General features: G+C 31.9%; 1 protein-coding gene across 1 annotated transcript in view; it reads left to right on the plus strand.

Annotated features, from left to right (window-relative positions):
• The first annotated feature begins 18,850 nt into the window (after positions 1 to 18,850).
• Positions 18,851 to 24,056, plus strand: part of LOC115886497 (laccase-4) — a 117,965-nt gene continuing 112,759 nt past the window's right edge. Inside the window, exon 1 of the mRNA XM_030905678.1 lies at positions 18,851 to 19,142. Coding sequence (XP_030761538.1) covers positions 19,043 to 19,142 — 100 coding nt within the window. The 5' untranslated portion in view covers positions 18,851 to 19,042. The remainder of the gene's footprint in view (positions 19,143 to 24,056) is intronic.

Genomic DNA, 24,056 nt, shown 5'->3' on the forward strand with positions numbered 1-24,056 from the left:
ATACCTTAAAGGTTGATTAATTAACTTTAATCTTAATTTTTTTAAACCAGTACCTTTTGACATTATTTTTCTGCAGTACTAAAATCCATTATTTACCTATCGTGTGATATCGATATTTTACAGCTACTCCAGTTTTTAGTATGTGTTTAGTTTGATCCTTCTACCATATACAAGATGCACTTATCTACGACGAAATGGTATACAAACTTTATCGATAGCAACTTCATTGGTGTATAAGACTTTCTGCCCTGGCAGCGAGTATTAACCATAAACTGTGCTCTGGGTCTACAGTTAATTTTCACTCGATTTTTCCTCCACTTGACTTCAAAAGACACAAAACACACGTAATAATACGAATCAAAATGCATCATATTCCAAAACGCAGGGTATTTAACAAAAGTTGACACAAAATTATAACCTAGAATTTGGCAAGACTTTGACAAGCGTCAAAAATGACAAAAATCTAAAGGCGAGTTCATACGCATCGGCGTCCGTTTGTCGTTCATCGTTCCGTCAAACCAATAAAATTGAAATACGATCTGTCATTTTTTAAATAAACCAATAAAACTGGTTAAAAACAACAAGACACGACGTATGACGGATTTATATTTAAACCCATCCATAGATAACTTAAAAATTATTAGAAACTTTTTTTAGTAAAATAAATAGATTGGTATGGGACGTCATCTGCTTTTCTTCTGTCATCGTCTGTCGAAATCTTACCTGAGAAAAAAAACAGAGTATAGCTGTGCTACTAGTTAAAAGTGGCGAACTTTTAAAAATGCTGTATTTCGAAGGGGATTATAACAAAATATCAAGTGTGCTATATTTTTGGAAAGGTAATTTTAAATTCTTTTCAGTTAATTAAAAATATAGAGGGTGTCTCAAATAAAAAATCAATTTTTCTGTTGATAACTCTTAAATTATTAATTTTAAAAATATTATACTTAAACCATTAAATTCTACGTAAAAAGATGCTTTGGAAATGTTTTCATGGAAATTTTCCATAGCAAAAAAGTTACAGCGATTTGTTAAAAATGTACATTTTTGAAAAACACCCCGTAACTCCGAAACGGTAACAGATATTGATGTGCAGGTTTCACTATCATGTTTTTGATGAAAATTGAGCTCCAAACACCGATATTAGTTTTCGTCTATCTCCTATAGAAAAGGGCGTTTCCATTTAAAAGCGTCGAATTTGACCCACCCTGTACATTTTCTTGATTTTTTTTTAAATTCAAATGTTAAAGCACTTAGCAAAATATAGACACCCACAATCTCATTCAAATCGGAATAACGGTTCTTAAAATATCCGAAAAAATGTGTTTATTTTTTTAAAGTTTGATGCCCTCTAGCGGGCAAACGAAGCACTTTTGTATACGAGTAAATTGTGTCCAATGAACTTTTTTTGATTCCAAAAATACGCAATAGGTGACTAATAATGTCTAGGGAATATCGAGACACCCTGTATTTAATGATTTAATATTAAGAAACCTGATACAAACCTTTCTCGGAACACTGGGAAAAATCCACCCTGTAGAAAAAAAAACAGATTCCTGTATATAGTTTAGAATTTTTCATGCCTAGATATCAAAAATTCCGTAATATGTAACAGTTACTTGAACAGTCTGACATTCCCAACTTCCACGTCAAAGGCTGAACAATATTAATATCGACCTTGTCGCATTGCAAGAATTCTTCGGGTACTATTTCCAAACGATTTAGCACATAAATAATACTTATAACACCTACAGTATAATCCCATATAGCAAGCTTATTAATTGAAATACAATAAACATATTTTTTGTAAAATCCATTCAATTAGAGAAATAGCATTATAACAAATTACTCAGAAACAAGATTAATGATATTGTTTGATAATTTAATCTCTATTGTGGAATGATTGTAGGTTGTATAGGACGGGGCAAGTTAATCACCTCGACCTTATAGAGTTATAACTCATCCTATAGTCTCAGGGCTTTGACAAAAGCCAGTAGCTGAGACGGTTTTGCAAAGGTTAGTTCTCTATCTTTCCATATCAGTCGTACCAAAATTTATGATTTTTCTTGGTCTTAAGGACAGTTTTAAGGCAAATTGTTTATCTTTATTTGCAAATCTATACTAATATATAAAATCCATAAGTGACTGACATACTGATTAATCACGATCCTGCTCAAACCACTCAACGTAAGAAGCTCAATTTTGGCATACAGGTTGATTCTAGCGTGTAGAGGTTCGATAAGAAGGGATTTTTCGAAATTCCAGTTCCAAGTGGGTGAAACCACCCCTCAAATATTACAATATTTTTTGTTTAAAAAACGGTCAAGTTTCCGAAAAAAAGCTTAAACACGTATATTTTATTTTGTTTCTTTACATATTTTAAGATTTTTTTAAAATGTATACAGAGTGTTTCGAAAAATCTGGTCATTGATTAATCACGATCCTGCTTAAAGCGCTTGACGTAAAAAGCTGATTTTTGGAAAACAGATTGACTTTAGGGTGTAGAGGTTCGATAAGAAGGGATTTTTCGAAACTCGAATTCCAACAGGGTGAAACTATCCCTCAAATATTAAAATATTTTTTATTTAAAAACCGATGAGTTTTTCGGAAAAACTCTTAAACACGTATATTTTCTTTTGTTGTTTTACATATTTTAAGATTTTTTATAAATTTATACAGGGTGTTTCATAAAATATGACCACGAGTGAGTAATCACGGTTCTGCTTAAAGTGCTTGACGTTTAAAGCTGATTTTTGGCAAACGGATTGACTGTGAGGTGTAGATGTTCGATAAGGAGGGGTTTCTCGAATCTCAAATTCCAAGAGTCTGAAAACGCCCCTCAAATATTACAATATTTGTTATTTAAAAAACGGTTAGTCTTTCGGGAAAACGCTTGGACAAGCATAATTTATTTGGTTTTTTTACATATTTTGAAATTTTTTAAAGAATCATACAGGGTGTTCCAAAAAGTTGGGTAATTTTTTAACCACGATTCTGCTTAAACTGCTTGACGTAAAAAGCTTATTTTTGGCAAACGATTTTTTTGAAAGTCAGATTCCAACGAGATGAAACTACCCCTCAAATATAAGTTATATAATAATATCGCCTTATTGTGTTTTCCCATGTTAATGGAAATTCTTGCTTTGCTTTATCATCACCATTACAAATGATTAATTCGATGCGAACGAAGTCGCTGGTACACGCTAGTCAGTTTATATAAATTTTCTAAAACCAAATAAAATGCCTGATATTATGAATATTATCATCTACTGTTCGCGTTCTTCAATTTTCTGCAAAAGTGAAACAGTGACATAACAACTTAATTAAAATGAAAAGGATATTAATTTATATTAATGACACTTTTAAGACCATCGATGCAATTATTCAAGATTATCAGGTATTATGTATTTAAAGTAAGTTGTATAAGTAAGTACCTAGGTACGCTTAATATAAAATTTCTTTCCTGTATTTAATCAAACAGATGTGCTTTTTTTACTATTATTTTCATTAGTAAAATAAATCTAATGAAAGCTATATGACACTTTAGTACTAAGTATTACCTACAAGCTGATTATAAATAATCCTATAACACATATTTATGTAACAAGTGCATCAATATGATCAAGAGAGTGTACTAGAAGCACAGATTATACAGATTATAATCTTTGTTTTTCCTTTATTGTTTTTCGTGGTTCCAATTTTCGGAATCGGGCACTAGTTAGGTCACTAGTTTGCGCACATAGCACGCCCACTTATGGCCTCTAAAACACACACTTTTTAGAGAGATATCGGAAAACCGAATAGCGTCATCCAGTATTTACGCGTACCTTATCATGGTTACGATATGCGCGAGTCAATTTTTAACGCGACACCCGCTAATAACGTAACCGCCTGACGTAATTTGCGGATCAATTACACCAAGCGCTTTTTCTAAATAACGTTCAAAAATTGCTTAAATGGGGATGTGCGGGTATTTGACAACCGGAGCCGGCCGGCGAGATCTTTTATTTTAGGTAATGTTTGAATTGTTTTGAATTATTGCTTTAGTTTTATTAGGTAATTTGATATTTAAGTAGCTGGGATTAGTTTTAATTAAATAAATATGGCCCAAAATATGGATTCCACTTCTTCCAATACTAAAGAACCTATAAAGAGTCTTAGGTTTACAGCAGATGACGACTTAGCCCTTCTAAGAGAATTTGTTGCTTGTTATTCCTAGGTATCTAAAGTGCGATACTTGCTCAATAATTTTATTTTCTACTACCAGTTTGCATCTTACCGGCTCTTTAGAGAATGTTCTGTAGAGATAATCGTATTTAATTCTCAGCTTACTTGATAGAATTTATGAAGCTGTCTCTGCATATCGTCCTGTGTCTCCGCGATAATGGCTGCATCATCAGCGCAACACACCATGCCAACCCTGTTGTGTCCCATTCGATAACCGATATTCATCGAGGTCACCTTTTCTATAATGATGTTCATTGAAAGATTGAATAAGAAGGGACTAACGTCTGTCTCCTTGTCTAATGCCTCCTGGTGTTGGTATGTTGGTTATATGCTTTCTAATCTTCCGGTATATATGTATTAATTGTTGCCAGGTTACTGTTGTATAAATGACCTGTTTATAAATTGACGCTTTCGCACGAATTCGGCCCACTTTCGAGTACGTTTCCATTAAAATGGAGGGAATGTTAAAAAAGTTGAAGAAACATGAAAAGCGTTACTTCCACCTAAATATGAATCCATTTACCGAAAGTAATATAAAAAATACTTTCAGTGATTGGAACAGAAAAATATTGCAGCAGGGGATGTCGATGAAACTGTTCTCTTGTAAATTTATTATATGTGACATTAATGATGTAAATAAATTATTATGGTTGTTAGATGAGTATTCATTTTCATTTTATATTATTACTCAAAATCTCTCTTGTCGTGGTTGTTTACCGATAAAAGATAGAGGAAATTATAGCATGTTAATTCCCATTAATAATATCCTAGGGGAGTTACAACTCTATTTATGGTTACTAAGACGATATAACCTTATATTAATTCAGTAAGAAATAAAAAAGTATACAACAAAATCCCCAAAAGCCAAACCATACCAATTTATATTTGCAAAAAGAAAACAAAAAATGTACTGGGTTTTCTTAAAGTGTCGAGCCTACTACTACTACTGCTACCTGTTTTTAATTATTAATATTAAAATTAACCATAACTTTTACGGTATATAATCGGAAAGTTCGTAAAAGGACTCCCGGATTTTTGACCAGTCACAACACGGCTAAAAACCGCAGCGAGACTTCGAAAAATTTTCCATGGAGATATTGAATTGTACGGGTGACCTTGCCAAAGAGAACCATAGCCAGCACCGAGGTTATGGGGGCTACTAGAAAGGAAATACCTTTATTTTATCGTTCACAAATCTACGATCTGTCTATCAGTTCGGCAATTAAATGTTCCCCTTAGAAAAAAAATTAGAGTAACGATTATTTCTATATACTTAAAATAAAATACGGTCAAAATAGTGGATTGTTTTATTAGGAGTAAAAATGATTTGAGAGTTTTTGTGATGAGGTTGTACGAGCAGTGGTACGATGTTTTTTGACTATTTCAAGTATTTTCTGATAAAATAAATAACGCTTTATTGTGCAAAAAGCCAAAATAGCTTCATCGACAAAGCATTTACAAAAGAAACAAAAGCACAAAAAATATACAAATAATAAAAAATATCCAATACAAATCATACAATTCAAAAAAATATGTCATTAAAAATTAAAATGACAAATAGAACTACATGGGCATTGCAGAACACCAAAAAGGCGTATCAATAAAATTTTACAGTAGGAAAATTGTAAATGGATATAATTTTAAGTCGCGGTCTCTTCACTTATAAATAAATAACTTTTATCTAACAAATAACCATCTAAAAGATAAACAATCTAGAGCCTGATATCTATAGGATATAACATTTGGGTATTTTCATACAAAATAATCCAATAGATAACAATTTGGAGGACGGCCGCCTACGGACCGGTAGACAATCCGTAGAGAAAGTGTTGCCAATATAAGATATCTGAAATTGAGATGGTTATATATGAAAAAGTCGATACAACAGACAGAGACAGAAACTCGGAATTTCAAATCGTTAGATTAAAAAGTGAGGTTATTGTTCAGTTGTCAAAAGATCGTCAAAATGAAAATAAAAACAATAAAATTCAACTAAAATATATTTTGTGTTCAACTCCAACTAGTCCTATTATGGTATAGGCTATTTAAATTTACCTTTATGGAAAAAGGGAAAGATAATTCAATTTCAGCAGTGGTGGTGGTGCAATAGATCTATTGATGGAATGCGATTTATCTTTATAAGAAATTAAAAAAAGAAAAAATAATCTGTAAGTAATTTATAGTTTAATTACATGATATTACTGTTATATTTATTATATTAACATTTTAGTACAATTGATAATAGAAAATATCGAAGAAGCTGGTGAAGTGCAAGCAGAGATTTATAAACCAATCCTAAAACCACCATCTGGTAAGTTATTAATATTGAAAATTAAAAATAGCATAAGACTGTTAGTAATAACAAATATGTTGTTCTAGGTCTTCTCATAGTAAAGAAATAGGTAGGATAGCATCAATGATAGTAATTAAGGTGAGTTTTTATTTTATAAAATAGATAAATGCACTTATACTTTTGTCTTAATAATAATAATGATAATTATTACTTAATGTTAATAATAATAAATGAATAGTACCTATAATAATTGTTACATTTACACATTATATGTACAAATTATTTAATAAAAAACATTAAATAAAAACAATTTTGTCATATTACTTTTATTTTTAAGAACTTAAAGTGATGGAACTTCAAAAAAAAAGAAAAATAAAGGAAAAATCTTGTCTAAACAAAGTTGAACTAACTGGAATTCAAAGGACCACAATACAGGTGTTTTAGCAAGGTTTAGCTAGAGAGTTACTTAAAAAACAGCATGGAGAAGAGATGTACCGTATGATCGAACAAAACGGCGTCAGCAATGGCTATGAAATAAAGATTGCTGTCATTTCATATGTAAATTTATATGGGAAATATCATCGATCATCATTTTCCAGCCAACTGGACGCCGTTTTTTTTCGATCATACGGTATAAGGTACATAGTGCAAGAAATTAAACTAAAATTGTAACACAAAAGAAATAAAAGCAAATGTGAGTTGAATAACAGGTTTTATAAGGTTCCTGTTATAATATTAATGAATTAAGATATGCGAATTAAAAATGAAATAGTTTGATTTAAAAAGTTTTATTTATTTTTTACCTACTTTAGAGCTTTATTAAAAACTAGTTGAAGCCTGGCGCATCCGCCACGAGATCAGGAAAAAAATACTTTTTTTTAATTAAATGAAAAACAAAAAATCCGGTGACGACAGTTTTTAGAAGAGCCATTTAGCTATCTTTTAGTAAAAAAAAGCAACTTTCTAGAGCAAGTCATTACTTCAGTAGAGACGACACAGATAAACATTAGCATTTTATATAATATGTAGTAATGGTTTATAATTGAAAGGATTTAAATAAAATAATTTATAAATTACTGTTTTATCACTATTATCCTAACTTAATGCATTCTCTTCGTTCTGATGCTCTAACAGAACAGAGACTCTCTTTATTTTGTAACAGTCCTTATAAAGTCCGGCACTAGCAACAATAGTTTTTTGCACCATTTCAATGTGTTTATTGGTGTTTATACCCCATACGTTCTAAAATGATTATAGCCTACATACTCAGAATAGGTAAGTCTTTTCCAAATAATCTAAAATCGAATTTATTGGAATAAACGAAATCTTCAATAATAACAATGTCTTGGTTATATTAAGCAATTTTATCAAATATCAAATAAAATCAATATCTCGTCATGCTTTTGCTCATGCGTCAAATTTTTATCCGACAAATAAAGCACTATTTGGCAGTTCGGGTGCCAGATAGGATATCTGAGAGATAAGTTTAATTTATCTAATAGATACTGTTATCTATAGGTGAAGATACGCGTTTTTCTGCTATCCGTCAAATAAAATATATCTGGCAGATTATAACACGCTATCCGTACCTGAAAACACCGGGGGTAAGAGTTATAAAATATTAAATACTCGACTTTTGACCAGTGTGTGAGATGATCAAAATTTTAAAATTCAAAATTGTTCATGAATAAACACCAACAAAAAAGTCGTTTACCGCGTATAGGGCTCTCTCCTGTAAGTATAGTTTCAGAGCTTTGCGAAATGCGGAAAAGAATGAAAGCGACTTGATATTCAAAGGCAGATGATTGTACATTTTTTTGGCATTGTACAGTATTGAGCCTTTAACTAGTTGTGAGCTCGGGGTTGGCAGATAAAGATCGTGCTCCGCATTCCTAAGTGGATAGTGGTGAGATGGCCTTTCGGAAATAGCAGATATGTGCTTGCGGATTAAGCAAACGGATTCAAAAATGAATAAAGAACGAAGAGTCAGTATTCTGAAATTTTTAAAGAAATTCTGGCAGTAAGTTCTACTGTTCAGTCCCAATAAAACTTACTTATACTTATTTCCTTATTTTTCATACTTAATACTTCTTATTTTTCATTTTCCAGACATGTATTTAATTCATTTTCGTTTATTATTTCTCAATCATCATTATCAATATAATCCTTCTTTTTATATTTACTGCCCTTAATAACTGTTCCTGTTGCTTTGATTTGGATTTAACATTTATAACATTTAATAACAGTTCGGGCCAAGTGTGAAAAAAATAGAGGAAACAAGTCATTTGCAGCCTGTAGTCTGTAGATTATTTCCTCCATAATACCACTAAACTCCAGAAATCAACCGAATAATTAAGTTAGCATGGAAACTCAATCATATTCAAATCTGGAATACCACTTGATAAAATACTGCTGATTCATAAAAAAAACTTTCTGGACAATTTTATGGCATACTGGAAACAGTAAGTAACAACATCTCTAATAACAATGTTAACACAAAGACATGATTACAGTTGGGAGGTTGGAACTTTTGGTATTACAGCAGCAAAATAAAACACTAGTTCACCACAATACACCAAAACAAAGGTGTAAGAAAGCGTTTTGGTGTACCTATTGTGGCGAATTAGTGTTGTATTTTGACAAAGACATGAAGTAAATGTTACTGTTTCCTGTCATTCAAAACGAACAGTTTCACCAACAAAAAAGGCAAAAAAATAAATGCACGGTGAATGAATATTCTTGAACAAGGTCGTTTTTAAGAACTATTTCAGAAGTTCCGCTTAAGATAATGTAATTAGATACACGGTCAGAAAAATCATTAACACTAAGTAGCTGCCTTTCATTCAAATGATCGAGATGAATTATGTTCGACTAATTCACTTTGTAATTTCTATTTTCTATCGGTAAATGATCTCGGTCAATTTATATTATCTTAATGAACAAACTGACTAAATTTATTACAATCATAAAATTTAAAAAAAAAAGTTAATTGGATGAAACTAAACTACAAAAACGGTTTATAAGTAATTCTGGCTCTACATTGTACTCGAGCTACAAATTTGTAAAAAACTACTCAAGTACCATATTTTTATTAGTTCTTTTATCATTGTAAGGTACATCTTTTCTATAATAATGAGTGGACGATTTTTTTATTGGAAATTGATTTTTACCCACTCCTTTCACTCTCAGGTATACAGGGTGTTTCAAAACAAATGCGAAAAACTTTAGAGGGTGATTCCTTGTTCAAAATAAAGGGTAGTTTGCTTTATAAACGTTGGGTCAAAAGTCAACCATTATGGAGATATCGCGGTACAAAGATGGCGGAAAAATAATGTTTTTATTTTTTATCTTGAAAACGAAAAGAGATAGACTAATGACATTTTATGGAAGCATTACTGTTATGAACACACACTTTCAGGTAATTTTTTTACTTTTTTAAAATGAGTGGAAGGGGTTGAAATAAACTACCCCTATCATTCTTGTTAACGAAATTTAAAGAAAAATCTTATCAAACACATGCAAATGCTTTAATTTGGATAGTTTGGTTTGTTTAGAAACTTTTTTACCTCTTGTGTTTTTTTGTTAAAATTCACCGATTGGAAATTAAAAAATAAAATGTAAAGCATTACATGTCAGGACAAAAAACATTTTTAGATTAAGAATCTAGTGATAATAACGATAATAATAATCTAGATAATTAGATCGATAATAATATTAGGAACATCCTAAAAAGTAACAGCGGCCGACTAGATTTTTTCCTAAAAAAATTACAGCAGCCCACTAGATTCTTTATCAGAAAATGTTTTTTGTCCTGACATGTAATGCTTTACATTTTATTTTTTAATTTCAAATCGGTACGAGTTTTATCAAAAAATACAAGAAGATAAAAAAGTTTCTAAACAAACTAAACTATCCAGAGTAATTTTTGCATGTATTTGATAAGATTTTTCTTTAAATTTCGTTAACAAGAATGATAGGGGTAGTTTATTTCAACCCCTTCCACTCATTTTAAAAAGTGAAAAAAGTACCAGAAACTGTGTTTTCGTAACAGTAATGCTTCCATAAAATTTTATTAGTCTATCTCTTTTGGTTTTCAAGATAAAAAATAAAAACATTATTTTTCCGCCATCTTTGTACCGCAATATCTCCCTAATGGTTGACTTTTGACCCAACGTTTATGACGCAAACTACCCTTTATTTTGAACAAGGAATCACCCCCTGAAGTTTTTCGCATTTGTTTTGAAACACCCTGTATATGTAACGTTATTAGATCAATCTTTCTTCACAACCTAAAAAAGCAAAGAGACTCAAAGTTTCGGTCTCAAATGTTGAGTCCGAGACTTTGAGTCTTTTTGCTTCTTTTGGATTTATAAACCAGATCTCTTTGGGAATAATGGACGCCTTTTTGAAATTTCTTCTCAACGTTCTGTATTGATTAATACGAAAGCGTAGAGCTGCCATCGCAACAATGAAATATAATTTTAGCAAAATTTACACTTTTTCTGTAAATTTACAGATTTTCTGTAAATTTACACTTTTTCTGTAAATTTACACTTTTTCTGTAAATTTACAGATTTTCTGTAAATTTACACTTTTTCTGTAAATTTACACTTTTTCTGTAAATTGCATGCGAAATTTACTAGCCAGCAGAATGACGTCTCGGCATCGACCTGCTCGTTACTCACTAGTTACAAGTGAGCATTGTTCTGCGCTGATTAAGTTGCTATTGTGCCTAAGTAGTACATATATTCATCAGAGATTATGGACGAATACATTAAAACCTACTTTCATATCGGATTAAGTCATAAAGAAATTTTGACATGTCTGCTAGAGGATGGTTATGTTAAGTTTACATCATTTGCAGACGACAGTTTACGTCATCCCAGAGGTGGAGGCCATCAGATCCTCTTGCAAACAGTAATGCATCGGAAAGGGTGAAAATACTTTCCGGGTCGATTAAAAGCATATTAGAAAACATATTAAACAAAAAAATGCCATACTATTATATCATACACATTCGAAATTTAATACATAATCCCTAAAATAAGAGATCACCCGATTTTCTGTACTATGTTAGACCCAGGTTCAGTATAGACGATGAGGAATAATTCTTCAAGTATTTTTGAAGAGAGTGTGGTTTCAGAACAAAATATATCTTTGAATATACTGGGATATTGCTTAATCTTTTCATATAGTCCGCATGTCTTCAATCCTTCAATTAATTGCCGCAGTGGTTCCCTAATTCTGTCTTTACTAGTAAAGACTTTTGTGAATAAACTGGCGTAGAACAGAATTCGATGGGAACTACTCGTAGAATAACGCACCACTGTTGCCACTAACGCATAAATTAACAGAAAAAGTGTAAATTTACAGAAAATCTGTAAATTTACAGGAAAAATGTAAATTTACAGAAAATCTGTAAATTTACAGAAAATCTGTAAATTTACAGAAAAAGTGTAAATTTTGCTAAAAATATTTTTCAATGTTGCGATGGCAGCTCTACGCTTTCGTAGATTAATTACCCTACAATCTTTTGGTTCTTAATGTCTATATCAATACCGGTCTAGACTTAAAACATAACAGGCACTACAAAATGTTTCATCCGAATATTTAAACTATAACAAATCGATTCCGTCTCCGTAAATGAAGAAATTAATTTTGCAACACCGCCTATTTCCTTATAATTAAACATTTTACGGGCGAATTGCCATTTTCTATTCTCGATCTAGCTAGTCGGCATTGCCATATCTTGATTAATGTTTAATTTGTTACTGAAAGAAATTATAAAGTGGGCGGATCACTTGGCGGGATTACTTTCTTTCATTCGAAAAAATCGTAATAATAAGGTTGGTGATGAAGAAACAGCTAATATATCTTGTTCTCTCGGGTTTTGTCGATACTTTCTTAGAGAATATCACACTTCTCGTTGTAATTAGGAATAGAATGAATTGTATTCTAAGTCCGGTTCTACAGCGTGATCCGCCTTCCGGTTCCTTGCCGCCATTGCCTTCTGTCCATCCAGTCATGGGCTAGTAAATTGCGCAATGACATTGCCTTTGTTACCCCCTTTAACCATGTCTCTCGGGGTCTTCTTCGTTTCCTTTTTCCAGTTGGGATCCATTTCATTATATTCTTTGGTAGCCTTTCTTCTCCAATTCTGTTTACATGCCCATACCAGATTAATTGTTTTTTTTTGGGATTTCTTCTATGATGGTTATCTCTTTTTTCGTTAGTCTTCTTATTTCAAAAATATATAAACTATCGCAAAAGGAGCCTGTCATCTTAATAACATTTTTCAAAAAAAGTTAACAAATAAGGGAGTGGGGTGGTCGATTTTTCAACCAGAGACTGAGCAAATAGATAATATGTAATGATATAATGTATAAACTGTATGTATCGTCTAATGTAAGAAAAAAGAGTAAGTTCATTTTGATTTTTTGTATAAGAACAATCTCCGCATTGACACGGGGGTTCAATCATGTTCAATCAAAGAACCGAGACTCGAAATTCCCGGTTCTTTCGGTACTTTCGGGACTCGGTAATATAATTAAAAACATATTTTTTGTTACGTGCGAAACACTTTTGATACTTTCTAGCGATCGAAATCTAACTCTTCTAAATAAGTTGTGATGCTATCTCTTACTGTGCTTCCAAAACCAATACGGGAACAGGGATCGGAGTGTTTGGGCCGAGAGCTAAATACTCCGAACCAATGGGCACTTACCCTAGTATCCTACAGGCAGAAATCTACGCTATCGAAAGATGCGTACAACTTATCTTAGATAGGAACTATCGGAAACAAGAAATAGCCATCTTGTCTGATAATAATCAAGCAGCGTTAAAAGCGATCAACTCAGTATCAATCAATTCGAAATTGGTCAAAGAATGCATAGAGAAGCTGAATAAATTAGGCAAAGAAAACTAAAGTCCTCCTACTCTGAGTGCCTGCTCACCAAGGGATAGAAGGCAATGAAAAGCAAATAATCTAGCTAGGAAAGGAGCGAACACTCCACTAACTGGACCAGAACCGTTCTGCTTTCCAAGTGGTAACCAACTCAAGGCGGAACTCAAGAATTTGGAAGATTCCATACGCAACCTGGAATGGAAATCTTGCAACGGTCTAAGACACTCGAAGAAGTTTCTGAGGGCTTATGATCAAGAAAAATCACAGATCTTCCTGGGTTTAAGTAAGAACAATCTTCGGATTGTCACGGGGTTTTTAACAGGAACACCTCAGTAGATTGGAACTAAGAAGAAACGGGGAATGCAGATTCTGTGGGGAAGATGGGGAAACACCAGTACACCTCATCACTGAGTGCGCCGAGACGACAACCATTCGTGCCATGAATTTTGGTACGACTGATATTGGAGATGGAGAACTACCCTCTATAAAACCGTCCCAGATACTGGCTTTTGTCAAAGCCCTGTGACTGTATGATGAATTATGACTCAAGAAAGGGGGACACAATGGATCTGTAAGGTCGCAGTGATTAACCCCCCTCCCACTCATTCTAAATTCTATCTCTTACTGTTCTTACTTCTGAAGTTATTTTGAAATTTCTATAATGTTAAAAAATTCGTTATTAGATAATTACATTCTGCTATTATTTATTTATTTATTAACATTTCTTTTTCGGTTGATATGCAAATGGTACGCCATTAAAACAATTAAACGAAAATATAATTCTCCAGCATATTTGATATGGCTTAATAACCTGCCGCCAGTGGTGAACAACTCGAACAGACACAGAAGAAGAAAAATTTTCTTTCACTTTCGTTTGCATATTTAATAATTGGTATTAAGTGTTGTTTTATCTGGGCGCTTGTTAATTAATGATTAAGTGTTTAAGAAAAAACTGTAGACAAAATTGTTACAAAAACTGTTCATTGGAAAGAAAGGAAAAAGTAGTGTATGTTGAAAGGAAAGTTATTAATATTTAAGATTTCTTATGTTTTTTTATGTAGTTTAATCATTGACATCTGGGATTTTCTACAAAGTAAAAAAACAGTGAAACCAACATAATTAAAGTAACTAAATGAGGCAACATCCTATAATAATTGTGTATTAAATTTTTTAGCCCTCCATATACAGAGTGGTCCGAACTGTATTCCGGAAACTTCGGTAGCATATTCTGCAGATAAAAATAATTAAAAAAGTTCGTATAAATGTATGTCTTAAAATGTTTAGTTTTGAAGATACAGGGTGTTGAAGTTTCATTTTTATTTCGATATTTTTAAGTAACGTCAATATTTGGATGAAAATTGGTGTCTGGGAGTTTTTTGACATGAAAAATTTGATTTTGATGTCAATATGACTCCTATTTGTAGGGGGCGCCACATACATGTGTTTTAACTGTTTTGAAGAGTCATAACTTTTTTTCCGTACCTGTATAAAAATACTGAGTGGAAAAATATACATTTTCGTGACTTTTTACGTAAAAAATATATCTTGGTAAAAATAGCTACGAGCAACCGTTCTCAAGATATTTAGAATGGAAATAGTCAATACATGTCATTATTGACAAAAAATAAACACGTTGTAGACATTGTTGTTTTTTTTTTCAGTAATGATGATAAAACAATTTCTGTTGAATTTTTGGCACAAAAATATTTCAAATTTATGATTTCAGTCTAATAACTACTTATTCAAAATGTTTAATTTATGTCAATGATGACAGGTATTGATCATTTAGATTCCAAATATCTCGAGAACCATTACTCGTAACGATTTTTACCAAGAGACTTTTTTTAGGTAAAAAATGTAAATGAATATTTTTTTACTCGGTAGTTTTATACAGGTACGAACGAAAAGTTATTACTTTTCAAACCAGTTAAAAAAATATGTAGGTGGCGCCCTCTAGAAGTAGGAGTCATATTGACATCAAAATCAAATTTCTCATGTCAAAAAACTCGCAGACACAAATGTTCATCCAAATATTGACGTTACTTCAAAAATTATTTGGAAAAAATTGAAATAAAAATGAAACTTCTACACCCTGTATCTCCGAAACTAAGCATTTTAGGACATACATTTATACGAACTTTTTTACTTACTTTTATTTGCAGAATATGCTGCCGAAGTTTCCGGAATACAGTTCGGAACACCCTGTATACTCCATATGTTATCTTATATCTGTTAAGGACGGAGGTGTTTAGAGCATTAACAGAATTAGGGGTTAGCAAGAAAGTGACCAAGATGATAAAATTGACACTCCAAAAGACAGTAAATGAAGTCAAAGTAAACAAGAAAAAATTTATAATCAGTGACGAATTAAGACAGGGGGGTCCACTATCTCCAGTACTGTTTAGTGTAGTATTAGACTAGATAATTAGGACCTTCTGGATACAAAAAGACACCTGCCTTTGCAGATTATTTAGTTATCTTAGCAAGAGATCGGAAATTAATTATAGAGATATATAATTAATATTATAATAATATTTAATAATTCATTATTATTAATATATATAATTATATATTATATAAGAGATCGGAATTATTAAGAGTACGAACATCTCTAGAAGTTTAAAAATTAGAATGTACCAAACAATGATACGACCAATAGTGCTGTATGCATGTGAAACGTGGACGATTTGGGAAAGAAAAATACTGAGGAAGTTGTTGTGACCAATTTGTTCATTTTTAATCAAAAATTCTTTAAACTTAAAGTACTACTTAACAACAGATTATTTTTTGGAATACAATGCACTTTTAAAAAATTAGGAATTACTAGAAATACTGTTATAATCATAACGCGCTTATAGAATTGCCTATAATAAGTATTTTATCATAATATTTGTCGTTTATTTTGAACTGGGCTATGACAATTGTTTTTTTATATTTATTTTTATCATAATGAATATTAATAAGAATATAATTGATAACATTTAAGTAACTTTTGTCATTTTCTTTGAGTAGATAATTGTTACATTATTCGATATTATTTCGGAATTCTGAAAATTGAACTATTTTTTTTTTAATTTTTGTATAGTATGTTATCAGTAGTTATAAAAATGTGTCAAATATTATCATGAAATGTTAAAAAATGTATTTTGTTAGTTTCTTTTACGTTAATAACACTTTCCAAAAATTAAAACTAAACTTTTTCCAACAAAATATAAGGTACCTATAATTATGGTTATTTATCAGAAAACCCTAATAATCTTGAGTCATAATTTTCTACTAAAGGTCAGAGAATTTGACGCAAAAGAGTACTAAATTATTATTACCTACATTTTATGCATATTTTAATCTGGAAATGATTCAAGGTATTTCATAAAATGTGTTAATCATATCCGGTCTATCTAAATCTGTGGGAATAAATCGGATAAGTCAAGAAATTTTTGTCTTTCGAGGAAGCTTGGAATTTATTAAACCAAAAGAGTTAATTAAAATTACCAGAAGCCATTTTTTGAATGAAAAATACAGAAGCACTCAAAGTATATTATTAATCATCATACATACAGGGTATCCTAATGTTCCGTCCACCCTAAAATTTTGATGATTTTTTAAGCAAATTGTAGATAAATTATTTGACTTTTTAGTGTCTCTTTCTAAATTAGAAGCAAAACTTTTCATCTGTCAATTATACCAAGGAAAACAAAATGTTGATATTTTAATGAAAGTTTGAAACACCCTGTGGAATATATTAGCAATGCAAGGAATTTAAAAATCATTTTATCATATAGGTACATCTTTTCTCAATGGTTTATGTTTTATCAAAAGTAGTAGATAAAATAGTACTTTAACCGCAAAGGTAGATTAAATGATACTGTAACAGCGAGGATAGGTTAAAAGCTTTATTTCTTTTCGCACGTTTTTTAATTGCTTCTATTTTTGAAAATTTTTCTATTCCTTTTCATAAGTTATTAGGGATTTAAATGGAAGTAGTTTGGACAATGAAATTACAGGAGCAAAGCAAATTTTTAGAGGCGTAAGACAGGGATGTGTCCTCTCCCCACTCCTGTTTAACCTATACTCAGAAAACATCTTCCAAGAAGCGCTCGAAGGACAAGAAATAGGCATCAAAGTAAATGGCATACGGATCAACAATATACGGTACGCAGATGACACAGTCCTGATAGCGGATAACATGAATGACCTCCAAACACTCTTGGACATGATTGGAATACACAGCCGACGTATGGGAATTGACATCAACACAAAAAAAGACAAAATTCCTAATAGTTACCCGCAAACCAGATGACTACCAGAATGCAAGACTAACGCACAATGGGGAAGACATAGAACGGGTAAAAAAAAGTTCAGCTATCTGGGAACTTGGGTATGTGAAGACTGGTCTTCGGACGTGGAAATCAAGTGCCGTATAGAAAAAGCGAGGAGCGCATTTATGAAATTTAAAAACGTCTTAACCAACTCTGACTTTGACCTTGACCTTAGAGTAAGATTTACAAAATGTTACGTATGGTCCGTGTTACTATATGGTATGGAAGGCTGGACATTGAAAGTCAGAAACATGAACAGGCTGGAAGCGTTCGAGATGTGGGTCTACAGAAGAATCTTGAAAATCCCATGGACAGCAAGAGAGACCAACGAGGAAATCCTGAGGAGGATGGGGAGAGAGCGTGAACTGCTAAGCACAATAAAACGCAGAAAAACAGCGTACCTGGGACATGTTATGCGCAATGAGAGATACCATTTACTCCAACTAATAATAATAGAAGGAAAGATAGAAGGAAGAAGGGGATTGGGCAGGAAGAGGATGTCGTGGCTCGGAAATGTTAAACATTGGACGGGAATAAGAACTACAGGAGAATTAATTCACGCCACCGGAGAGAGAGAAAGATGGTCAGAACTGATCGCAAACATCCATTAATGGATAGCAGCAGAAGAAGAAGAGTTTGGATATGGCGTTTGTCACCTCAGCTTGAATATCTGTTGGTCATTTACTTATTTCGTTTTGAGCCATTTCTGGCTCCAATTCAATCAGCAACACGACGATAAAATTGCATTATCGTCTCCCGAAATTAATTCACTGGCGATTTTATCGCTCGTGAATTAATCTTTACGGTCGACGATAAAATACCATTTCATCGTCTTGTATAAAAAATAACTAAAGAACGATTTATTTTAGGTACAGGAACAAAAAATCCTGAAAATCCTCGACCTTAACATCACACACCTCCCCCAAGCGGTCCCCATTCCAATTGACACCACTGACACCCTCTCCACCTTTAATCACCCTGACGTCACCAACGCACCACCGTCTCCAACGTCAATCTCCTTCTTCCGTCGGACGGACAATTCTTACTTCTTGGTACCGGGCTGCGGTACTTGGTGGTGGCATAGGAAGGTTTTATAAGGCCCAGCCGCCACTCACCTGGGTGCCGTAGGTGATCGCGCGTCGAGCACAGACAGACACGCATTCACAGCCGTTGTTGTCGCGGTGCGCGCTGCTCCGTATTTTGGGTTGCATAGTCGTAAGGGCGCGTGGCGCGGGCAGTTTGAATCTGAATTGGATCTTAGTGCGATTTAAAAGGATTATAATCAAAGAATAGGAGAAAATGCGGTGGTGTCCGTTGCTGGTGGTGATGTTTGTGGTGATGGGTGGTGGGATTGCTGTCCGAGTGGGCACGTCCGGTGGGCCTCAAAGTACGAGAAAAGGTAAGCGATGGTGATTGTGTTTTGAAAGAATAGAGTGACATAATTAGAGAGGTTATGATGGTTATTGTGACCCAGGATGTCCAGTAGGGTGTCCGTTATTTACCAAGTTGATAATTTCTAATTCACGACGTCCTCTAAATTTTTAGTTTATTATCTAAAAAAAATAGCAGACCATTGTAAACCAACAAATCATTGCTTTAATTTAAATTACATCGGAATTTGCCACTTTTTGCAAATAATTTTTTTTCTCTCGATCTTGTTCTCTCGCAGCCATGGCAATCACATATTCTTGTACAGAACTGAATGCTCTTCAAAAAAGGTCTCTCACAATTTTTCGAGAAACCTACTCCTTCAAAAGTTATACACGGTTAAAATTAACCACTCGGTGAATTCCTAAATTTTTCAACTTTTTCGACAAAATTGTGATTATTTTTGAAACATTTACGTCTAGGGGTTGACCTTGACAAAATTATTATTGATTCTCATACCTCAGCTGTCTTCGATGCCGTTTTTTTTTCGATCGTATGGTACTAGATTTAAATTAAATTTGCGCCGAACGGTATTCTGACTGGAAATAAATAAACTTGGATATACTGACTTTATCTGGAAAATATAGTCTATTCGATGACAAAGTCTTTGACAGTGATAGATGTCTCTGTCATTTTAGTTTTAAAGTAGTTTACTTTATTTTACAAAGAAATAGTAAGGTACAATTGGAACGCATAGCAGGAAATTAATATATTTAAAATTTGAGTGACGAAAAAACTATATAAAACTGAAAAAATCTAATCGAGTTATTTCATTTGAAAAAAAAAATTACGGTATGTGTTAATACAAAACAAAGAAGGGTGTATTTTAAATAAAACACTACATACCAAAAGAATATAAAAAAAACTATTTCCTACTTTCAAACTTCAAGAAATTTCCTGCATACACTGTTCGGTTTTTATATGATTCAAAATAAAAAATACATAAATTGTAAAATTACTAATTTTTTAATGGCCATAATGCGTTCTTTGAAAATCATCGAGCAACTAAATCATTTCCATAGATCCAATGACGTCCACTTTGAATTTTAAGACCAAAAACTGAAACAATAATTTGTCAAAAAAATCATATTACAGGTATATGTTTTATTTTGCATGAAAATGTTAATTAATAAGTTAGAATAATTATAATTCTTCCCTAACTAAGTGGTTTTATCGCTAAATTTAACTAAAGCTAAGTACAACACAAATCTTAAATACGTGGACTATCATAACAACAAATACATCGTAAAAGACTAAAATTAATAATTAATTTTTGATAGCATTCTGAACGAGAATTCAAGTTAAACTTTTTAGAAAACAATTTAAAGGAAAAATGTTAATTCAGTTAATATTAATTTTTGTATACTGCTCAGATTTATCTGGTCTTCTATCATATATTTTGGAAATTAGAGAATTATCTGAAGATTTTCATGTAAAAATTGGCATTGATAGTGGTGGTGGATCACTTAAAGTTTGTCTGAATGTGCTCCCTGAAAATGATCCCGAATATTTCAAGAAATATAAAAGTGCTGGAATTAATAAACTATTCATAATTGGCTTAGGACCAAAGTTGTCTGAATCTTATGATAACATTAAAAGCCTCTTTGAGACGTTAGATCTGCAATCCATATGTGGAATTTGTTCCTATATTTTTCCGCTGACTTTAAGCTTATTATGATTCTCCTTGGTCTTCACTCAAATTCATCCACTCACACTTGCCCATGGTATGATGTAAATGTAAAGCAAATGGAAATTAAAGGATCATTCAGAACTATAAAAAGTATTACAGAAAATACAAATTTATGGCAACAATCTGGAGGAAATATAACAAAAGCCAAAGATTTTAGTAAGCGTTTTTGTTTGAAATATTTTTTTTTGTATTTTTTAAACTGTTGTTCAATGAACCATATAAAAAAGGGCAATTATTTTTTAGAAAACTGTATAAACATACCTTTAATCATTGGCGACGAAGAAACACCTGTCTTAAAGTATATTCCCCCTCCTGAGCTTCACCTTGTGTTAGGTGTGGTTCAAAAACTATTTGATTGTCTTGAATTGGAGAACACCAATGTTTCAACAGAATGCGGGATTGAAACTAGATCATTCTGGAAAATGTAACGGAAATAACGCCAGACAACTTTTAAAGAAAGTGGATATTTTGAAGACGATATCGCCCGGTCAAGAATCCTATTCAAAGTTTTGACAAGCAAAAACCTAAACATCTTTTTTTTAGGAAATAAATATATTGCAGTGTTTTCTGCATTCAATCAAGTAGTTTCAAGTTGTTTTGGTCAAGCACTAAACAAACATTTTGAACATGACATCGAACAATTTAGATTGGAAATACTCAACTTAGGTATTAAGATAACTCCAAAGATTCGTGCAATTCTGCATCATGTGCCAGAGTTTATAAAAGCAAATCATAGAGCTCTAGGATTTTACTCGGAACAAGCATCTGAGCAGGTTCATTTTTCCTTTAAATTATTTTCTAAAAAGTTTAACTTGAATCCTCGTTCAGAATGCTACCAAAATAGTCTTTTACGATGTATTTGTTGTTATAATAGTCCACGAATTTAAGATTTGTGTTGTACTTAGCTTTCGTTAAATTTAGCGATAAAACCACTTAGTTAGGAAAGAAATATAATTATTAAAACTTATTAGTTAATATTTTATGCAAAATAAAACATATAGCTGTAATATGATTTTTTTGACAAATTACTTGTCAGTTTTTGGTCTCAAAATTCAAAGTCACTGTACGTCACTGGATCTATAGAAATGATTTATTTGTTCGATGATTATGAAAGAACGCATTATGGCGATTAAAAAATTACTAATTTTACAATTTATATATTTTTTATTTTGAATCATATAAAAACCGAACAGTGCATACATTATTATATTTATCAATATAACTTATGTACAAATAAAAAATATTTAATGGTGCATAAGAATAAATAAAACACAACATAAATAAAACAAAATATTTTATTAATAATAACACCTACTGAATTTTATACCTAACTCAGAATACATTATTTTTTACTACCCTGTCAAGGCCTTAACTTCCTAGGGAAGCATCCTTAGGACATAATACTATGTTCATAGAAACTTCTTGTTTTATTTTTATCTCTAAAACCACCTATTAAATTTGGATACACATTTTTTAACACCCTGTATATGTTTCACATAATAAGCAAACTGAGTGATTTAATTCGGAACTAAATATTTTATTACCAATCGCAGGATATATTAATTATGGACAATTAGCTGAAAACGGTTGTTCCACCGTGGTACTTCCCATACAAAGTACGTGTCAAAAGCTCTGAAATATATCGCGCGGCGGTATATATTTACAATGCTGTAAAATATTATTAATTACATGGTATGTCTTAAAATATCTCGTTCGGTTGGCTGGCCTTTCACAGGTTGATACCTTTTTTTTCGGCTCAGTATACTAGTACATTAATCGCTGTAACAAATTGTCGGTGATATAATTTAATTATAACAGTTTGAATTATTTTATTTGATATTAATTTTAAATATACAGATATTTTGAAATCAAATAAATACCAGATTTCATTTGGCATTAACTTGAATATTGATTTCATTCATCTGATTACACTGGGCAACCGCCAAAATATATCTTAAATAAAACCAACAAAATCTTTCTATTTTGGGTATGCTGAAACTGAAAATAAACTTATTTTTTAAATATTAGTTAATATTTTAGAGATACGTTCATGTGTGCCTTTATTTTAAGACCATACGGTCGAAAAAAAGGCGTCAAAGACGACTGGAGAGTGTCAAGCCTTAGTCACTGCTTGGCCCGTAGTCTTCTTCATTTTTTTAACGTTGTTTTCTGCTAGTTAGCCTTAAGAAAGTTTCCATACATATCAGCGACTTTGTATTTTAATATTAGAATATCGATTATGATACAAAAAGAATTCAAAGAAATATGTAACTCTAGATAAGTTGCAAAATAATGTTACTGCGCTCTATATTTACTTATTTTTCTGAAATTATAATAGTCTTAGTCACTTATAGCGTCAATCAAGAAAGTCTATTATTCTAAACGTATGCATAGACAAATGATAAATATTTATCCATACAAAATACATATCAATCAAACTAAAAGGTACTTCACAATTTATAACAAAAAAAAAAGCGCCTGGATAACCTTTTATTCAAATATCATCGATTTGCTATGCAAAAATCATTTAAATATGATTTAAATGTATTCAGCGATAGATGTCAAACGACATACCTGACGATTGGGAGGCTGTACCGGCGTAACAGAAATTTGAATTGTTCATTTATGTTAATAGGAATACATTTGCAAAAAAGAAGTAAAACAAACAGTGAAAAAAAGTATAAAAAAGGAAAATAAATAGAAAGTTAACGGGCATAATATTTACGATTGAGATTTTTTTATCTTGTTTCGCTTAATGGGCTTTTGTAGTACCATGAGGCAGATATGTGACAAAGTGTCTTAGTTTTCTCCAGACAAGAGTAAAAAGCAGATGTTTGTATAACCGTGTCCTGTTGATAAACGGTTTGTTTTCTTTATTTATCGATTCTTTATTCATATTTTTTTTCGTTGAGAAAAAAGTGAAAATTAAATTAACAGTACAGGGTGTTTCTTAATGACATGCTAATATTTAAGGAGGTTCAATAAAAATGATGAAAGAAGACTTATTATACTTCTTTATTATATGGTATATCACTGATTCTTCTACCATGTGTACATTCACCGTTCTATATCCTTCCTGCGATAACCTTCGGCTGTAAACTAAATACCCAGAACTATATTATCTTTCTTCGTTCCTGTTATTTACAGCTGTTTGTTTTACCGTGTTCGAATACTTAATGAAAGAGAACGTAATTT

Source organism: Sitophilus oryzae, unplaced genomic scaffold (genome assembly GCF_002938485.1).
Source record: "Sitophilus oryzae breed Bouriz unplaced genomic scaffold, Soryzae_2.0 scaffold_494_pilon_pilon, whole genome shotgun sequence".
NCBI lineage: Eukaryota > Metazoa > Arthropoda > Insecta > Coleoptera > Curculionidae > Sitophilus > Sitophilus oryzae.